This window comes from Terrapene carolina, unplaced genomic scaffold (assembly GCF_002925995.2).
Source record: "Terrapene carolina triunguis isolate 2854851 unplaced genomic scaffold, T_m_triunguis-2.0 Scaffold33911, whole genome shotgun sequence".
NCBI classification, from domain to species: Eukaryota; Metazoa; Chordata; order Testudines; family Emydidae; genus Terrapene; species Terrapene triunguis.
In genome coordinates, this window is record NW_020698262.1 from 13,784,599 (window position 1) to 13,805,102 (window position 20,504).

General features: G+C 41.7%; 1 protein-coding gene across 1 annotated transcript in view; it reads right to left on the reverse strand.

Annotated features, from left to right (window-relative positions):
- The window catches only part of FANCA (FA complementation group A), a 56,680-nt gene that overhangs the window by 624 nt on the left and 35,552 nt on the right, over positions 1 to 20,504 (reverse strand). Inside the window, exons 25-42 of the mRNA XM_026663729.1 lie at positions 19,288 to 19,387; positions 17,665 to 17,855; positions 16,756 to 16,852; positions 15,869 to 16,045; positions 14,611 to 14,684; positions 13,915 to 14,043; positions 12,098 to 12,188; positions 10,803 to 10,969; positions 10,105 to 10,210; positions 8,369 to 8,428; positions 7,763 to 7,867; positions 6,438 to 6,550; positions 5,345 to 5,486; positions 3,205 to 3,267; positions 2,024 to 2,129; positions 1,419 to 1,494; positions 646 to 802; positions 99 to 191 (exon numbers count right to left, since the gene is read on the reverse strand). Of these exons, the coding sequence (XP_026519514.1) occupies positions 99 to 191; positions 646 to 802; positions 1,419 to 1,494; positions 2,024 to 2,129; positions 3,205 to 3,267; positions 5,345 to 5,486; positions 6,438 to 6,550; positions 7,763 to 7,867; positions 8,369 to 8,428; positions 10,105 to 10,210; positions 10,803 to 10,969; positions 12,098 to 12,188; positions 13,915 to 14,043; positions 14,611 to 14,684; positions 15,869 to 16,045; positions 16,756 to 16,852; positions 17,665 to 17,855; positions 19,288 to 19,387 (2,047 nt within the window). The remainder of the gene's footprint in view (positions 1 to 98; positions 192 to 645; positions 803 to 1,418; positions 1,495 to 2,023; positions 2,130 to 3,204; positions 3,268 to 5,344; positions 5,487 to 6,437; positions 6,551 to 7,762; positions 7,868 to 8,368; positions 8,429 to 10,104; positions 10,211 to 10,802; positions 10,970 to 12,097; positions 12,189 to 13,914; positions 14,044 to 14,610; positions 14,685 to 15,868; positions 16,046 to 16,755; positions 16,853 to 17,664; positions 17,856 to 19,287; positions 19,388 to 20,504) is intronic.

Here is a 20,504-nt window from a genome sequence, read left to right on the forward strand (position 1 = left end):
AAAAGACTGAGGGCTGCATGCATGCATATGCTAAATGGAGGGTAGGCAGGAGCTGACAATGACTTGATAAAAGTGAAAAGGAGGCGGACTTAGCATACCTGTTGTATATGTATAAAGCTCTTTTTAGGGCACCGTGCAATTGAATGTAGCAGAAATTGACGAGCCTTAGTTATCACCTCTAAAGAATCCACCTAGTGAAAAGACATCAGGTTCAGGACAGAAAGCAAAGTCACTTGAAATCCTCACTTTCATCTTTATTAAAAGAATGTTGACTTTTACAAGTGGCTTAGGTACTTTAATTTATCCTATTTACAGATTAGGTACAGAACTTCACCATGTGTAAAATTAAAGTGCACTCTAAGGTCCTCTAATAGCAAGGTTAATGGGCATGTCTATCTTATAATGGCACTCCAACCTGATCATTCTTTTATGCTACACTGGCAATTATTTGTATGCCTTTGGCACCTCCAGGCCTTAACCAATATCAGAGCCCTCTGGGTTGGGTACTGTACAAGTATCACCGGTATGTCAGCCATTTCACAAAGCAAATCTGCTTTGTACAGGCAAGGGAATGAAAGCCTCCTAGCCACAATACCATTTAAGTAAAATTCAGTTAGGTAAGAGAAGAGAATGACCACCACTCACGTGCTTCACGCTGTGTAGGCTTTGTCCCCCCTGATCTGATCTCTGAGGATTCTCCCCTTCTATGTAGAGTCGAAGCAGCTGGGTATACATGTCAACAGCAACATAAAGGAAGGTTTGCTCTCGGTTAAGTAGGTTTTGGTGAAAGCAGGGGATAAGGCTAGAGGGAATCACACAAGATACAGAATGAGTACAGTGCAAGAGGAAGCCCCTCAACAGCATCTCACCATATATCTTTAAACACATTAGGGGCAAAGGTGCAACCAGCATTTTCACCATCAGACTTGCTGTATTCAGCACTGGACACTACTCATGTGAATGGACACTTCTAGCAAGAGAAGATGGAATCACACCCTCTGGAAATCATAGTTCTGCTGAGTTGATGAAAACAGTAAGATTCCAAGAAGGTCCTGAAGAGCAGGGAAAGATTTCATGGACTATCAAAAAGCAGCAGCATTGGCTTTCAGAGGGTTACAAGTGTTCTTAGCTTTGCAAGTTACCAGTTTGTTTCACCCATAAGACACTGGCTGCGCCTGAAGTGGCCATCCCAGCCAGGTTGGGTGGGGTCTCTCTGCCTTGGCGTAATACAGCCATCCCAAACTCATGGCAATCACTTTTCTATCACACTGTCCCCATTAGGAATTCTCTCCCTGCATACACACTTGTCTAAGCTCGACAATCACAGAACATGTATAGAATTGCTTAGAAATGGGCATGTGAGCAGCCAACCACTTTCTTCTCCCATAAACAATTCCCTTAACATTTTTTGTTGTTACCTGTAAAATGCAATAGGTAACAGGCTGACGTATTGGTCTGAGGCTGCACTGTGTAGAATTTGATAAGGTCCACGGTCTGCAATATCCAAAGACAGGAGAAGGGTAAAATGTCTTAGATCATCATTGGGTCTCTCCAGGTACTTCTACAGCAGTGCAGATGCTGGGCATAGTTCCTTCCAGGCAACAGCTGGTGACAGTGCATAATCTGATGTTTGGATCAGGTCACTCCTGTGGAGGAGTGCTTGATGGTTTTCAAGCCTGTCTCTAGCAGGTGGCACAGTATTCATACTGATTGTCAGTTACTGTGAGGTTTAAACTGTTTGGACTCTAAACAACAATTGGTTACATTCAGTGAAGATCTGGCAACCCTTCACTGGGCTCCTGCCTCAACACAGCAGCTGATAGAAGTCAAAGTGCTACCATGTGAAAACCTAGAGTCAGAAAAGTTTCTTTATGCCCCAAAGGGGATGGTTTTCTCTGTGCTGCTTACAGGGTGGAGAGGCTCCTTCAGACAAATATATTCACCAGACCCAAAAGGTAATCCCTTAAAGCACCTGGTACCAAATTTTGCATTCCCACAAGTTGGGGAGGAGAGTTCTACTCACCTTTCTCTGCTGAATGAAAGAGAGCTAGCCAGGATACGCCTTGCTCTTCCAAGCACCCGAGGATCTCCAGGCAGCATTCCAAAGATTTTTGAACCTCTGTCCCTTGCTGTATATTTCAGAAAAGAACATGCACACCCCTTACTGAATTGAGGTTACATTTCAAACAAAGAACTGCCCTAGTAATAATGAATGTTTATCAAGTGCGGTGTCAGTGCCAGGATAAGTACAACTAAAGGCACAGATAGAGCCTTCCTCCACCTCTCTACAGTCAAATGCATTGATGCTAATGCCAGAGGCTCCAGATCCCCCTGGACCAAGGCAGAAAGCATGCTGTAACCACCCGTTTATCAAAAGCTGTAGAAAAAGTAACAGCAAGGACCAGCCTACGACCAAAGCATTTCCAAACAGTTCTCGGCACGTAGCCTTGGGCAAGTCACTTCCCCTCAGCATCTTTCAAAGGGGGAATGTCACCACTTATTTCACAGAGCGTTATGGGCATTAGTTAACATTCAGACAGCATTCTCCAGCTCTACCCCATCTTCTCCCACCGTTCATGCTTCTCTCCTGACCAGTCTGTCTCCAAGCCTCCTTTCACATCACCCCTCTGCTTGAAACAGCCTCTCAGATCAACCTTTGCCAAATACCTTCCCTTAAAAATAATTCCCCAAAACCTTGTTGCACAAAGTAATCCAGCTGCTATGGTCCCTAACCTCTCTGTTTGGTCTGCGTTGTTAGATTGTCAGGACAGGGATTCTGTTCCCTCTTTGGGACATTATCTCCTGTAAAGTGCCATGTCTATTTCCTGCCCTATGGAAAGTGACCAATAATAAATGCAAAATGCTATACAAAGGCTAAGCAGCATTATTTGTATTAGTTCAAGCAGTAGGTAGGTGAGTGAGGCATAAAGTCCACTGAATGGGAAGGTCTGAAAACAGCGAGTCAGCCAGGAAGACACATTAAATACTAACATGGTGGGGAAGGTGGTGTCATAATTAAAGGAGGGCTGCTGTGTTTGGCTTATGAACAAGGCAGGAGAGAGCAAGGACTTCCATCATGCTCTGCCTGGGACATTCCTTACTCCCTCCTCCAGCAGGCTTGGTGGTGCTGGCCTAAGGGATTTTTAGGTGGCAAACCAGCCTTTTAACCCCATACAGTGTAATGAGACCAGGATGGGGATTTACCTTTGGTGCTAATCTGGTCAAGATGAGATCCATGAGTGAATAGAACAGCAGGCACACTAGGAGCTGCAAGGGAAAAGGCTGGATATTACTTCGATCAGCAGTACTGACGAGAAGGGTGGACATTCCATTCGTGAGGGAAGCCCCTGAAACATGTCCCAAGGCTTTCCTGGGTTTGTTACGAGCAGTGGGATTCTTTCCAGGAAGACTGTGGCTCAAGAGGGCCCCAAGGCTACACAGCACTCTGGGAGCGGATACAGCAGGTGAAACTGGGGTAGCAGTGACTGGAAGTCTTGAAGCCACAGTCCATTTCTTCTTAAGGCAAAACTCCATATTAATCACATAATTCTTAACAGCAGGAATGAGGCTCATTGAAAGTCAGTGATCAAAAAGAATCGACAACCTTCCCCAAATCCACAGATGTAAGTGATCTTCAACACTCGGGAAGCTGCGGAAGGGACAGTACTGCCCAAGCAAAGGCATATTGCAAGCACATACTAAGCACCCCTCCCACCTCTCGCAGTACCCTCAGTCCTACCATACAACAAGCCTGTTATTCCTGTTCTGGGGCTCTGCCATTCAGGTAAAACTGGGGGGTGGTTTTGTGATCAGGATAAGACCCAACCCTGATTTTCACTTGTCATTATTCAAACAGGAACCCAGGCCTCCTTCCTTCTAAGAAATTTGACAGCTGAACCAGCCAAAAAGATTTATGTACAACATATGTAGACTAGGATATCTGAGGGGAAAAAGCAGGGGTGCACCTTTTAACTCCACTGAAATCCAACAGACCCAGAGACAGAATAAGGAAAAATATAAATAATGTGCTAACAAGCCAGGACTAAATAGGAATGAGGTATATGGAACTCCCCTAAAATTAACTCCACACTGTTTCATTCCTAGACAGGACTAACTGATCCAAACACCACACTCCAGCTTCACATGACAGGATGGTTCTCTAGCTGCACAGCACAACGCCAACCCTGTACACAGTGGAAACAATTCTTCTCACAATTACACCTGAGCAACTCCACTGAAGTCAGGGCAGTTGTCCTGCTGTAAGAGAGGAGGATTTGACCCTAGATCAGTGGCTAGGCAGTTAGTTTGTTTTGACTGCTATTCATTTAGCCAAACTCACTCACTGCACTGTAACCCTGTTCTTCCTCCTGTTTGTCTTCATCATATGTTTAAATTGTGAACTCTGAGACAGGAGGTGTCTTTTTTTTATTTCATGTGTGGTCAGTACCCCGTGTAACGGGGCTCTCATCCCTAACTAGGGCCTCTGAGAGCTACCACAATGTACGTAACTAGCAATAGTAGTCATCATTGACCCAATGGCAGGAAAAGGCAGGACTGCTCATTTCCCACTCATGTAAGTTACTACCTGTACAGGGATAATTTTGTTGTATATTTTGAAATGCAAATTGTCAATATAAAAAGATTTCTCCAAGAACTTCACTGCATTGAGAGAACACACCGTAATTTAAAAAAAGGTCGAGGCAATAGCAACTCCTTTCCCCTGAAAAAATACTAAACTGCTCTGATTGTGCAGCTGTTTCTTTTTCCTCTCCACGTGGAAAGTGACAATCCTTGTGCACCAAGGACACCGAGTAAATTGGGGGAAATGGCAGCCACCCGTGGGAAAATTCCTCCTCTCAGGGTTGCAGAGTGCCCCTATTCATGTCCTGTCTACACTTCTCAGCCATCAACCTCCTAGCTGAGCAGGCCAAGCTAGAATTCCTTTCAGAATTCACCAGTGCTACCTTAAACAGGCAGGAGACTTGCAGCCCCACTGGTCCCAGCGATCTTCTCAGCACTCTCCCCTGGCTTTCGGTTTTGGAGTGTGTGGGGAAGAGTTTTCTTTCTTCTTTTCACTTATCAGAAAATTCCAACATGCTGATTTATACAAATCCCACCCATGGGAGTGGGAGGGGAAGAGGAGGGAATTGAGCGCCACATCCCTCCCAGAAACCAGATTTAACAACAAGGTTTACAAGGGACAAGACAATAGCACTGGGCAGTCATTTCTCTTAGTGTTATAAAAAATAAAATATAAATAAATAAAATCAAGTTTATATTTACTAGTGGTTTAAGAACAATTGCAAATAGAGAACTGCAAAGAATTAAAGCTGTCTAGTCTTGCCTGCTCTGTGTCAGACCCCACTCTCTTCAGCACGTCTCTCATTCTTCCATGTGCTGCTTGCTGTTGATAAGTGAAGTGTAGAAAGGCTGCAGAAATCCAGGGTGTATCAGAGATGGAAAATTCTGCTTCTAAAGAGAGGAAGCTGGGGATGAAAACAATGTAATCATTCAGGAGAGGGATACCCATGGGTGAGAGTGAGGAGAGAAATCATGGCCTCTACTCAAGGTCACAATAGAGTAAGGGATCAAGAGACAAGGTCTTTCTGCCTGGGAGACCTCTTTTCCCCAACTTTTGTTCCTACATATAGGCAGTTCTCCAAAATATTTGACCAAGGGTTTGGTATGGCCACAATCCCATCTGCCCAAAGATCAGGTCTGGGGATGGTTCAGTCACAAACTTTTTAACTCAAAAAATCTATTTTAGCTTTTAAGACTAGTACGATTATCAGAATGGGAGCATCCAGTTATTGCCTACAAGGGCCATCAACTAGAAGTGTCAAATATATGAGTCTCCACTTCTGCCCATCTACTGCTGTAAGTCAGGAAAGCCTCAGTACCCTGAATAAGAGGGAGTAGTGGTGTTTGGGGGAGAGTCAACAGATGTGCAGCACAGCACCAATATGAGGGTTCATGAAAATTGGGAGGATCAGAGAGAGGATCCACCAAATCAAGGGTAAAAAGGGCACTATAATGTCAATGAATTTGACTCACCACCACTGCACAAGGCTATTTTCCTGTCTCTGTTGTCTAACAATAACTCTTGTCTTCTATTCCACAAAGGACCTATATTTTCCTCTACTGCTTGGCACTCTCCCAAGATGAAATGGTGACATTCTCTAGCGTGCGTTATGCAAGAGGCCAGACTAAGAGATTATAATGGTTCCTTCTGGCCTTAAAATCCATAAATGAATCTATGTATAAAGCTGTCCTGCAAACCCCATGTCCCCCTTAGCATGTCATACTGCCAGTGGGAAATCCAGCAGTCTGTTTCAGAGAGTTGGCTCGCACACTTCATTTTTCCACAGAAAGATAAATTGCCTTGAGAGCATTCTCATTTCTGCCTACAATCTGATATTTAGGCTCCTCAGCCTTACCTAGTAACAGAATGCTGGCATTTCCTCAGTCTCTGCAATTCCTGTGCAAGTGGAGCCCCAAACAGCCTTTTCCACTGGGAGCAAAGCACTGGCTCCAACCTCAGCCACCACAGCTGGAAGAACATTGGAAACCAAGAAAGTTAGTAATTGCAGCACAGGGAGTCAGCAGAGTGAGACCAGGGTAGCTACGTTTGGTAGATGGGCCAGGATGTATTGCATCTAGAACACTACTGAAGATACTTTTTTGCAATTTTGTGGTCTTGTGTTTGTTACTCAGCAAGGTACTAGCTGCCCATTCCTGCTTCTTACAACAGGAGTCACTCTGAGAAGGGATTTGTTTTCTCAGCCTACCTTCAGCCATACGGAGGATGATGCAGTCTGCCCTGAGGTTGGCACTCATGGTCGCAAACCACTCCAGACAGCAGAACATCCTGGTGAGGGCATCACCAAGGAAATACTTAAACTAAAGCTAACTAACACTAATCTAACTAACACTATATTAAGGATACTAATTAACTATATACAACTGGAAACAAATTAGTCACTAAAATAGAGGAATTGTGAGGTGAAAAGCAGACAGAGCTGACAGCCCCCATGGGTGGTAAGGAGGAATTGAGTCAGCACAGCCCCATATAGCTAGGGAAGGGGCTATGGCCATGAGGCATGAGTGCCACCCCCTCTATGAGTACTGGGAGGCAAAATTCTCCTGCATTGGTGCATCGGGAGTGCACCCACCTAATGGAATACACGGCTGCATCTACTTGAAGAACTTAGAATGGTTGACAATCACTCTTATCAGTCTCTGAAGAGAAGGCAAACAGATGTACTTGGGCAGCCTGTCTCTGCTGGGAATAACACAAGGAAAGCAGAGAACTTTGCAGCCTGGAAATACCCTGGTCTGAAGGGAATGAGACGGAAAAAACGGCAACAGCTGGGGAGCCAGATGCCTCAGAGTGGCTGCTTTTGCTGGACCACTGGGGGGAAAATACAGGTGCAGTTGCCCTGAACTGTGACAACACCCCCCCCTCCCCCATGTTAAGGTTGTGTCTAAATAATTCTAGGGAAAAAAGGAAACGATATAACAATATATGGTCAAAATGCAATACATTGCTGAATATTGTTAATTTTGTATTATGATATGTACCTATATGTGTCAAGACAATGTAATGTCTCATTGTAAATTAACCAAAATATCAATACATAAACTATTCCCTTCCATCTCCCATAACCACCCCCCCCCATCATCACATTCTAAGCTAATTTACAGTCGGCATCATATTTTGGAGCCAGTACTTAAAATAGGAAATATAATTAAGAACACTTACCGCTGCAGAAGAAATGATAATGGGACACTTGGTTCGACATGTTTTCAAAACATCATTAACCGCTTGTGCTGATTCCTCATAATCCAAACTGGCATTCAGTAGACCCTGGAGAAGTGGAAGTACAATGTGACTGCATAATAATACAGTACATTACAGTCCTATACATTTCAAACCCATATGTTGTCAACGAATAAAAACCAGCTGTAGGACTCAGCATTATTCAGAAGGGAAATCACACCCACAAACCTACCCTGAACCTAGTTTTCTCCTACTGTGAAAAATTAGCTAAAACTTATAATATTTCAATAAAACTTCAACACCTGCAGACCAATCCCTCACACGTTTCACCAGTTCCTATACAATATTTACAGCCATCACTCCTCTTCCACAGCCACAGTTCAGAATATTTGTTTGTAGACTTTACATTTACATAAAGTTCCTATTTTGGGTTCTCAAAACCACTGCATAAATAAATGCACATTCCAGTTCTAGTAATAGTGGCAGATCAGGGTCCTAGTGTGAAAGTCAGCAAACTGTTTCCTTGCAAACAATTTCAGTCTTTGCATTGTGTGAGAAATGGAGGGGAAAGATTAAACTACCAGTTACCCTTAAGAAGTGAGCTGTGATGTCATAGGAGAGTGCACATCCTCTGTAACAAATGTTTCTCTGTAACAGAATAAGACAGACAAGAATTTACTCAACAGTGGATCACAGATTTTTTTTTTTTTTTAAATAAACATTTTGCAATCCTTTGGCAGTATTTCACAATAGGGGTAGGTCTGACAGTACAGAATAAACCTTTCTGAAAGCCCAGTTACTTGTTCCTATTAGAGCCCCCACTCAGGACTTCATTTCTCCTGTGAAGCAACGTCAGTCACTAGTCAGTGCTTTGCAATTTCCTATCACCAGACAGTAACACAGATAATGCTGCTTATTGCATACTGTAGATGATAGAACTGCTTTTAGGCAGAGTGACATTGTTTGGATGAGTGGATTTCTCTTGGTCCACCAATGCAGGGACAGAGATACAGGTGGTTTGCAAGGGATCATTAGCCAAGTAAAGTAAATAAAGCTGATTAACACCAGAAGAATATAAAAGGAAGAGACCCCCAGAAGCTGATGGCACAACCATTATGAAGCTATTGTTTATGTCAAATACTAAGATGTTTCAAAATCTCTCACGGTTTTAAAGATGGAAAATTAGCTTATGATAGGGTCTGAATTTCCATATATATGGCAGGGACCTGGCACAATGCCCTGAGGCGTCAGGGAAATCAGAGACTTCAGGCTTGTCTTCACTATGAGGATAAGCTGACCTAAGTTATGCTACTCCAGCTACGTGAATAACATAGCTAGAGTCAACGTAGCTTAGGTTGACTTACCCCGGTGTTTTCACTGTGCTGCGTCGACGGGAGATGCTCTCTGGTTGACTTCCCTTACTCTTCTCAGAAAGCTGGAGTACTGGGGTCGACCGGAGAGCGCTCTGCCGTTGATTTAGCGGGTCTTCACTAGACCCGCTAAAAATCGATCCCTGCTGCATCAATTGCAGCAGCGTTGATCTCCCCGTAGTGAAGACCAGCCCTGGGATACAAGCTCAGTCTCTCACTTCCAGGCCACCAGGGAATGCTGCAGATTTATCTACTTCAAATGCTCTTAACGACTCTTCTAATGGCAACAAGAAATGTTGTTGACAGGCTCCAGGAGCCATAACAAGTGACCTATAATTGAGGGATGGAATAAAAAAAATAAAATGGGTATAGCCTGAAGGACTCCCCCTTCTAAAATTCGTTGTACACCTTACTCTACTCAACCTGACTTAAACAAGGTCACAAAACTGAAAATAGTTGTCCTATTGTTCACAAATTGGTTAAAACACCACCCTGCAGGTCAAAAGTCTAAACTGCTGATCAGTGATTTTACTCAGATATGCACCCATCTGTGGGATATTCACTACATCCAACAAAGTGGCAGATGACTTCATCAGACCAAATCTTTATATAGTATTTCCAAAGAGCCCTCTCTCATCAGCATAACATACTCATTGTGAATCCCGACAAACTTACTCTGAGTGCATGCTGCCACAGAGAGAAAGCACACAGAAGAATACTATAGTATCAGTCATTGGCAAGGTTCACAACACCACAAAACTTTTCCAGGTATCTGGACATCTGCAGTGCCACAAACATCAGAAGCATAGGTTGTCTGAGGTTCCCACACAATGACAGATTTCCTGCTTTCAAGTATGATGGTGTTTGATCTCTTCTCCATTCCCTACTCTCAAGTTTAAGACCCCTATGCAGAGCAAATACCAAATTTGCTACTGTTTGAGAAATTGTACACACCAGCTCAGTGTTTACAAAATGAAAAAAATCTTCACAGTCCAAGGTCATTTTCTTTCCTCTTCGACCCATCATGATGAGAATTGATGGAGGGAGACTCAACAGAATCCTAAAGTAAAATTTAAAAACATGCAGTCAAGAAGAGGACAGAACAGCGCTCTGGTCATATTAAGCCTGACTTTGATTTTCAGTAGAATTTAGAGAACTTTCCAAGACTCAATTCCTTAAACATCTGCTAGTAGGAAATGTAAAGATTACTCATTGGGGATTTTTCCATGTGGCCAGAAATGGATTCGGTGTTTCAATAAAATATTCAGAGCATTTTGAAGACACACTAACAATGACTTTAGAAACTGTGGAGTTCCCTTCTCATCCCCAGTGGGAAGTAAAGCCTGTTATTGTGACCAAAACAAGCGGTGATGGTTGTAAATAGCAGGTCCAGGAGGCTGAATTCCTTTAGCTAAGTGTGGTGTGTTGAGTGAGAGCTCAAATACCGGGGGGTGTTAGGGAATAAACACCTCACACCACAAGATTATCACACTAAACCAGTAAACATATGCAATATATTCCCACCTTAATTATCACCCCTTAGGAAAATGGATGTACAATTATTTCATTGCTGTTGTGCAGTGTAGTTGAGTTTCTGAAAGTAGCTTTATCAGATAAGTTTTTCTCATTCTGGCATCCTGTTGGTATTTTACCTTTTTTGCAGTAGCACTTCCTGCTGCCTCAGTAGCCGTTCACCTACAGCAGAGCCATTTCCTATAGTTTTTAACCTTTCCTGGAAAATCCTAAATAGGAAGTGTCCCTTGTCATTCCAGCAGCCAGTGGGTGACGTCTTCCTACACCCCAGCTCCAGTACCATTTCCTGGATGGGAGAAAGAAATTGGTCAGAATTTTACATCAGTCTGCATTTCAAATCCTCTTTCACCCCACGGTATCAGTGACTCAAGTGATTTTAGATTTACAGCAACTGCACAAGTGCCCAGAAATCCCAGCCCTGGATATATACATAATGAAGTGACAGAACTCCCTCAACAACCCCTGAAGTGAGAGAGTTCACCCTTCTGAACGCTACATCTATTCAGCATGCAGTTTCCAACTTATTCTTCTGAACCTACTTTGTTTCTTTAGGTTTTGGCTTTGTAAAGCACATTGGTGCTTGCAAAACATACTCTACAAAATTTGCATTACTCGGAAGTTTGATTCCCCAGTTTCAGTGGAAAACAGTTTTCCTGATTATTCAGTGCCTGAAGTGATTAGGTGGCTATATGGATTACATTTCACTTTCCAAAAGCCAGATTCCAAGAGTGCTTGTGTGTGTTCTGTCTTGTTTATATTGATCTGTGGGATCAGGAAGGACCAGATTAAAAGTTAGTTTCTTTGACGTCTTCAGTGGAAAGATAGATTTGTACCTTTGAATACCAGTCAGGTGCAGGCAGATATGTAACTTGACTAGCTTGACAGCTAATTAGAAACAATTACAAATAGAAGAGCTGCCATGGTACTAAAATGCCTAGTAGAACTCACTTTATCTTTGCAAGATGGAGACCTTGCTTCTCTGCAAGGCTAATTTGGGAAACTCTACTTCAAGAACCTGCATGTAAGTAAATTAATAAGGGGGGGGGGGGTGAGCGAATGGCCAAAAATCAATTCTTTTAACAGAATTCCACTTTTGTAAATGTAATTCAACATGTAATGCAAACTGTCAATCTAGAATTCAAGACTGGCTGCTTGCACATTTTCAAAAGCTGTGTTTTTCTCACAGCTTGTAACAAGGCAGGTTGGACTGTTCTAGCACCTTAAGGACATGTGAATTAACACACTAAAGCAGTGGAGAAAATATTCTGACTGATTTATCTTTGGGTATCCAGATCACCAATCATAATATCTAAACACTGAGGACTGTCTTCCGTACACTGAAGTTTTAGAAAAGATTTTGTCATGCCAAATTCATGGATCTGGCATATGGATTTGTATCATAATCTAAAATCACCTGTAATCTGCAGAGAATATCAGGATTGACTGTCCTGTTATGAACGGAAAACTCTGACTTCTCCAATTGGCCACAGTTGTCCAACTCTGACCTGGAATTAAGAGAGACTCCTGATGACTATCCCTGTTATATATATTCAGTGACCCTACCTGTAACAAACTGGGAAAATATCTGCATTATTTCTCATTAACATTATGTAAACTTGGTTTCCCTGTTCAATTTTATATTTATGCCTAACTGAATGCATATAGTAAAATGAAAGGAGGCTGTAAAGAGGAGTTGTTAAGGAACCCAGGAAGAGTTAAACAATGACACAGATAAGACAGTCTCTCTGGTACCCACTTCAAACAACAGTGGCTGAGCCATCAATGGAGGGAAGGAGGCTATCTGGCTGGCACCATCCAAATTAGGACGTTTTCCTCTTCCCAAGGCTAGGGAAGAGATCAAAAGATGGTGAGGGGATTAAAAAAAAAAGGGGTGGGGTGGGCTTCTGGCAGAAAGGGAGGGAAGAAATGATCAGCTCAGCTGAAGCTGACAGAGAGGGACAGAGCCAGGAAGCAGCAAGGCTGACACACAGATTTATCTGAGAGCCATGGTTTGCAGCAAGCTAGCTGTGCTTCGTGCCCAGAGAGAATGAGACACACCAAGACTAAAGTTATGTCTACCTAGGGGCTTGCCAAACATAGGTAAGACAATATGCTTTATGATGTTTAAATCTACTTTTCTCAGTTCTGTGTACCCTTTGGGCAAAATAAATCATACTTGGTTTTGGAGAAACTGCTTTAGTGTCACTGCACATTGTTACTGACCACTGGCTACATGGTTGGCACCAGGAAGGTGTAACCTGGAGACACGGTGGGACAGTGGTTGGAGTGCAGGATCCCACCTCGAAGAGAAGTGGAGGTGCGGGTCTGAAACTTGAAACGGGTGCACTTGGGGGACTGGAAGAGCATCCTGACCAGGAATATGACACTATCATGTGCTGCAGAGACTATACAAGATGAATGGCAAGATCCATGCACAGTATTGAGTGGTGTTCAGTGGGGTATAGCGAGGGAAGAGGCCTATTTCTTGTACTCAAACTTTAAAGGTTTTCTGCAGCAGCCTTTGGGATTTCCATCTCAGCAATAGTCACAGGAGGGGATTATGCTGGCTGCCACAGAAGCGTCCTTGGATAGTACAAAGTATTAAATCGTGGGTAAGTACTTTAGTACTAAGAAACAAGGTACCTCTTACCCAAAAGCAGGGGGTTCAAAGCGTTCAGCTAATCAGCTGAACAACTTTAAATGTTTAATTATGAAATGAAGTATTAACATTCATAAGATTTTATAAAATTAGATTTTTTTTCTAAAGAAGTCTTAATGATAGTGCAAACGCATTGTGGTGTACAGGAATGTATGCTCTATTCATACAGACGTATAGAATCACATAATTTGATGGTTGACTAAGAAGTCAGAATTTAGTTTCTGAGGAAATCAAACACTGGTTTGATTGGTTCAAGCACAGCTATAGCAATATGAAATGTTTAAACACCACTTGTGTTAGACACAGACACACAGACAGACAGACACACACAGACACACCATACCCATTATGAAGAAGTGAGTGAGGGGCAACATTCTATGACATTGCTCTGGCTTGAGTCAACGAGACTCAGCTAGAATTAGGTGGCTCTATGTGTGCATTAAAACCCAACATATAAACCTTTCTTAACTATGCTGTGGGTACAGAGTCAAATGCTGCTCCACCCTGTTAGTTTCCATATTCACAGTAAAACTGCCACTGCTGTGCAAGTGTATTCATGTGAGATAAAGTACCTTTGGGAGAAATCCAGAATTGTACCAATAAGAATGGCACATGCCTTTTCCAGGTTTCCATCACAGCCTCCAGAAGCAGAGGATGCTGGAAGATACCACTGGTACAATGCCCAGTAATGGAAGTCCTGCCTGCAGTATTGAACAATGGAAGATTAGATTCATATCAAAGAATTTTAGTGCATCCTGTCCATTGTTTTAAAGAGAACACAGTACACCAAGTCAAATGGAATGGCAGAAAGAAGGTTGCCACACAGACCTGCATATATGATAAATCTATATGAAACTAGAAAGCGATTGCCACTAGAGAAACAGATTAAAAACTAACAACTCCCTTGAGGGACTTTTAACAATCCAGAGACGTGACGAGGCTGGGCATATAGTGTTTGCAGGCTGGCCTGTAACAACCATCTCTTGCTTCTGGGCATGGGAAAGTCCTGAGATAGAAAGATGTTCTAGTGAATTCTGTGGAGGTCAACGGTTACCTTGGATAACTTCCTCAAGGGAAGCCAAACCCATCATTTCTAACATACTTTGAGCTCTTGTTTGAGATGTGGGGGCATTAGAAGTTCACACCCTAAGCCAGACAATTTATTTACATTATCAAACTCGAGGCTTAGGACCTTCTCTAATATTTCTGACTTAACTGGAAACGCATTTCAAACTACTTCCATTTTTACAGGACCGTTCTGCACTTACCTTTCAGAAGCAGAAAGGATATCCTTCTCAGGATGGACTTCTAGCTCAAACAGCAGCCACTCTCGGAAAGATAACTGGGGAAAACGCAGAGATTCAGCACAAAAAAAAGAAAAGATCAGCAAGGAAACATGACTTCTACAGCTGGGTTACCAAAAGGAGCTCAGCCACCCTCTCTCAGTTACGAAGACCTCTCTCTCTCTCACATGGCAACAGCATAGGAAATTAACAGTTCCCATTTAGTCTCAAGAACATTTCTGTTCCTGGAGCATTCTCCTAGCAAATCTAAACCAAGCGACCACTAGTTTTCAAAGACTACTAAAAGCACACATATCTTTAACACTGCTAATGTGCCCATGTTCTCAATATCTGGACACCAGCATGGAACATATGGCAATATAAATCAAAGGAGAAAACAACAACAATAATTTAAAAAAAAAAAAAAACACCCTGTAAGTAAGGCAGCCTAATCAAACACATTCCGTTCAAAGTAAAAGTCAAAATATTATACCTGGAAATGTACTTTACTGTATTGACCATTTTAAACTAATAAAATATGTGAAATAAACATAATACTCCATTCATGGTCTCCCATGACTTCTCTACATAAAGACAAATCTTTTTAATGAAAAATCAGATAAAAGAATAACTGTCACATCAGATACTGTCCCAAGCGGAGGTAAAGGGAATAAATCTATGAAATGTGTTACCCTGTTTTTTCTTGATACAGGGACACAGATGTGCTGGTGTGCACAAATAATCCAATGTTCATGTGCACTTCAAGGGATTGCATGATTTAAATTGGGTGCCAGGAAAAGTTCATGAGCATTTTTAAAAATTTGGCCCTCTCATAGATCTGTTTCTATAAAAGATTAAACTGTTAGGCATACATCTGAGATACAAATATATTTATTGTACAGTTAAAATTAAAAAGCCTCCACCGTACTATTTCTGCATTATCACTTTATATCCTACTCTACTTTTTGTTGTCAATTTCTCTATAAAGCCAAAATGCCTCATGTCTTTTCTCCTATCTGCACCTTATCTGTAGATTACAGGGATGATGATGATAATGATAATTTTTAATGCTTAGATCTGGTTGTACACATCTTCAAAGTGTTGTACAAGCACTGACTAAATAATAAACTTTTACAGGGAGCAGCTATTGCTGCTAACGAGTAGTAATATTGCATCTATGCTGGGAAATCCCAAAACGCAGATCTGAAGAGTTAGCATTATGGTATGATGGTAGGACCATTACCTGGAATGGTTTCTCCTTCAAGAGTTCTTGAAAGCGTGTTTGCTTCCATAAACAGAGGCTGGTTTTCGTGTAGTTTACAGAGGGACAGGAGAGGGACCTCCAGGACAATTCAGGCGCTTCCTCCTCACAGCCAATTCCTCGAGCCTCTAAGCTCAGCCGTGGCACAACATACTGTAACTAAAATAAAGACGCAGAAACTTACATATTGCCATCAATTAAAAAAAAAGCCCCTGTGCAGTACCAATTACGTGAAGTCATGAGTGTGGAAAGAAACAAGGATACTCTATCAAAAATGTATTTTATTCAATTATTTGGCAAAAATGTGTTTGCGAAAATGGAAACAAAATTGAGGTGTCACTAAAAATCAGGCCCTAAAACACAGAGTTCATGAGTCCAGTCCTTAGAATTGGAGCAGTATGATTGTTACTCTTCTCTCTAATAACCTCCAAAACAGACCAGGATTTAACTTGGTAGAAGTAAAATGTCTCAGTTACATCGGTTTAGCTGTTCCTCATGCTACCCAGCTACTTGACACAAAAATCCCAAACTGTAAAAAAATCTAGGTTGTGTGTGTGGAGGAGGAGGGGGGATTAGATCAAGAAAAATCATGGAATCCGGGACAAAAATGATAGGATGTAATATTAGACTTTTAAACCTTCCAATGTTCTGTTAGGAAACAAGAAAGCAAACAGAGTTGGCTACTTAATATTGTACACCTTATGAAATGAATAAGCAGAGAGCTAAGGAAGCTCCCATAAAGGATTCAGGATAAATACTGTAATTAGTACTAATATATTACAGTACGGATACCTGCAACAGAAAGTTCCAGTGGCACTGCCTTTTTAATAAGTGATGGCAATGGATTTTTTCTTTATTAAAATGGTTACCTTTTTTATAAGGCCAGAGGGAAGCAAGTTGCATAAATCATCATGAGAGAGGGAAGGAAACTTGCACAAAAAATAAGCAACAGCTGCAGTACAAAACCTGAGAGAAGAGAGAAAGAGAGAGCAGTTATTTGGTTTGGTTCATCTATCATATCTGCCCCATCTTCAACTGCTGTTGCTTTCCATCCAGAAGAGTCCAGGGCCAAGTAAAAAATCATGAATATCATGCTTCGAAATGGTCTAAATACAAACTGCAATGATATCCAGTCCAAAAGTGTAATCATATTGGAACATTGTGCGAGCTTTGACAATGGATTTTAAAGAACAAGGCGATAAAAGTAACTACTAAATCATTTCAAAAGCTGGCACAGGAAGTCTAGAAAAAGATGGGAATAAAATCATCACATACCTGGGAGAGAGACTGCAGTCCTATTTTGTGTAATTCAGGGCTGACCCAGAGCCACCCTAATTTTTAATACGGGGGTGTAGCCTGCAAAGACCACAAGTGCCAACAACAACAACAAAAAGAAGCTTCATCTTGATTTGAGGCTAGGTAGGATTTGGAATGTCCATGGATCACACCTCCATACTGAAAGATGAGGGTGGCTTCAATCTGTTCTACATCATGCCACTTAGATGCAATCTCTGGGCTCCTCCCAAATTTCTTATGCAGCCCACTTGTGGGCAAAGTTGGGGCACATCTGGTCTAAAGTTTCTACTTTTAAGTTTTATTTTCAAATAAAAACATTCTAAACCTAAACACTAACATGTCCAATAGTGAGAGTGCCACACATTCATAAGAGGGGAACCGACTGCATGATAGGATGTCCTGTTCCATATCCCTGCCTGTGCCAAATGCAAGTCATCCCTAGAAACAGGGAAACCTAGTATATGGTGAAGGAAGAAACTCACCTCATACAGAAGGCCAAGGACTCCCCTGTCCTGCACACTAGTAAATGGTTCCAGTACTCAGCAACAGAAAGGCCCTTTGCAGCGGCAACCTTGGATCCAATGTTCACTTCAGGAATCAAAGATTTGGATTCATTTAAATGAATCATAAAGGCAGCTAGTCCTAAAACATGAGCATCATTTAGGGAAGGACCCTGCAGCCAAACAAATAAATAGCCCAATGAAAAGAGGCATAGCATTTGTAACAGAGCAGCAAGTCTCAACTAAACCTCAAACTAATCAAGAGGCAGAATACTGCAACTATCCAGTGACTGATCCAGTGTAAAAGAGCAGTTTAGCAGATAGAAGGCACCAATTAAATTAGACAACTTCCTCCTTGTCTGGAATTCTGAAGTTGTTTCTGGTTAGCTTCTACAGCAGAAATAAAGATAATTCTACAACAGTAACTTGGCATAACTAACTTTAATTATACCCTTGCAGAATTTTAAAGGCCAATGGCTTTTCAGATCCATGGCATTTAGATTCATTTATCAGCCTCATAACTTAATCCTTTCAGTACAACAGGGTGAAGAGCACAAAACCAAGAAAACACTAAAATAAATAAATAAATAAAAACAATGAACACAAGGCATAGCTCTGGATCTTGCACCTAGGTATTTAGAACGACTCAGGGTCTCAACTGTCTCTTAAAAGCTGACTAAGGCTGGTAACAGTGGTGGATGTGCAGTTCCGCACCAGGTGCTACATCACAACCCCTTTACATCACTCCAGCCAAGGGGCTTTAACAGCTCCTGGGGAAATAAATCGATTCTAAAGCATAGAACTATGGAAGCATAAAAGCATCTATACAGAGTTCTGTGCTGCCTCCCCCATGCAGCTTGTAGCATAGGGGATTGCCAGGACAGGCAGGAATGCTTTAACATACAAAATGGCCTGCACTGATCCAGAATCCAGGACACACAAATATAATATAAAGCCATCTTTTCCCCCCCCCACACACAATCCTCTTCCTGGAACGGACCTTCTGTGCTGTGCCTCCTCAGATATGCGACACAGAATCTAGCTGCAGAATTTAGAGCTGTGGTCTGAAAAATTACTAGGCATGTGATACTGCCTGCACCAGTTCAGAATGAAAATTAGAGGGGGCAAAAATGGTCTTGAGGCGGATACAGCATTTACTCAGTATATCTAATGCACAAGAGCTCTTTTTAATTCAACGTCAGTGCTTCCCCCTTATACATTAAATGCATACGTCTCTGTTGTTAATAAGGCTGTAAAGTTAAAAATTAAGAAGTCTGAAAATACAAGAGTTAATCTGACCATATTACACCTTTTCTGCTTATGTACATAAAGTTCATATATTTCAGTTCATGTTGTTAAATGTGCATCATAAATGAGCAACATAGCCAAGTTAACATTGCTGCAGGATCACTATTGTTTGCATTTTCTGAGACCAGGTTTGAAGTTTGTTAAAAATGAGAACTCTTTTGGAAAATTACAAGCTAGTGAAATCCCTCCATCGTATAGTACAGTACAGACAGGTACTCCGTGTACATGGGGAGAGATGAGGCCAAAGTAGCCCTTATCACATGGTTACCATCAATTTCTTTATGTTGGGAAACTAACCTGATGATAAATAAGCTGACAGAGCCTAGTCAACAGGGCAGGTAAGAGATGCCTGTGTCCACAAATCATCTTCACAAACAGAGACAAACAGAGCCCCTGCCTACAGAAGACATAAGCCATGTGATCAAGTTACTGCCAAAGATCACGGTTATCCTTAATATAGAAGAGGGTTTTAGAAATGGTTAAACAGAATGCATCTGAAGCACCTTTGTGTGTAAATGCATCACACAACTATCACTCCATCAATATAATCAATAATTGCTATTTATATATCACCATATGTGCATGGCACTATATGACGTAAAATCAGAACATCCCAGCCTCAAGTAGCTTATAATCTAGTCAAAGAAGAGTTTGAGAGAGAGTTCTGGAGAAGAGGAAGGTTGCTGAGGGGCACAGAAAGGAGACTGTTGCAGGCACAGGAGTCTTCTTTCTGGATAATTATTTAAACTGTGGTGAGAAAACTGTTCAGTACTGCCATGCTGCCAAAAGCACATCCCATTTAGGTTACAGGATTGTAGACAGCTTGGAAGTTGCCAGTGAAGTTAATTTTTAAGGAACCATTTTGACCATAACATTTACAAAATATTTGCGCGCGCACGCGCACACACACACATCACATTCTTCTTCCAAAGAGGAACTTCCGGTAAAGCCCAGTGAAAGTCTAGTCATACTCGCATCGTTTCCATTTGTCAGTACAAAGATATATTTAATTTCTGAAATAAAAAGTGAGGCATGCACAAGTTTAAGATCAAAGTGAAAAAATAAAATGCTTTATTCTTCTCTTAATCTCGTGTCTTCAGCAGTAAGTTTTGTGCTCCATCCATTTAATGTTGGAGATGGCCCTAAGGCTAATGGCAGGGGCGCCTAGACCCAGAACAGCACTGGATGTACCAAAAATAACCCAGAAGACACTTTGCCTTTGTACATAAAACATTAAAGAAAAATATTCTTCTTGTGGTCTGATTTGTTTCAACAAAAAAAGTGCTAAAAATAATCAGAAACTTTGCTCCAGTGTCCCATCTTAATAATCCCATCCTTAGAAACAACGTGGTGTTAGTATTACAAAAAGGCAGCATTAGACAGAGGGATATTTTAAAATGGCTGTCACATAGTGGGCAGCTTATTTCAAGGAGACTCAATGATAGTGGGAGAGCACATGGTATTTCTACTTTCATCTATTAGTTTTTGCATCACAGCGGCTCAGGATAAAAGTG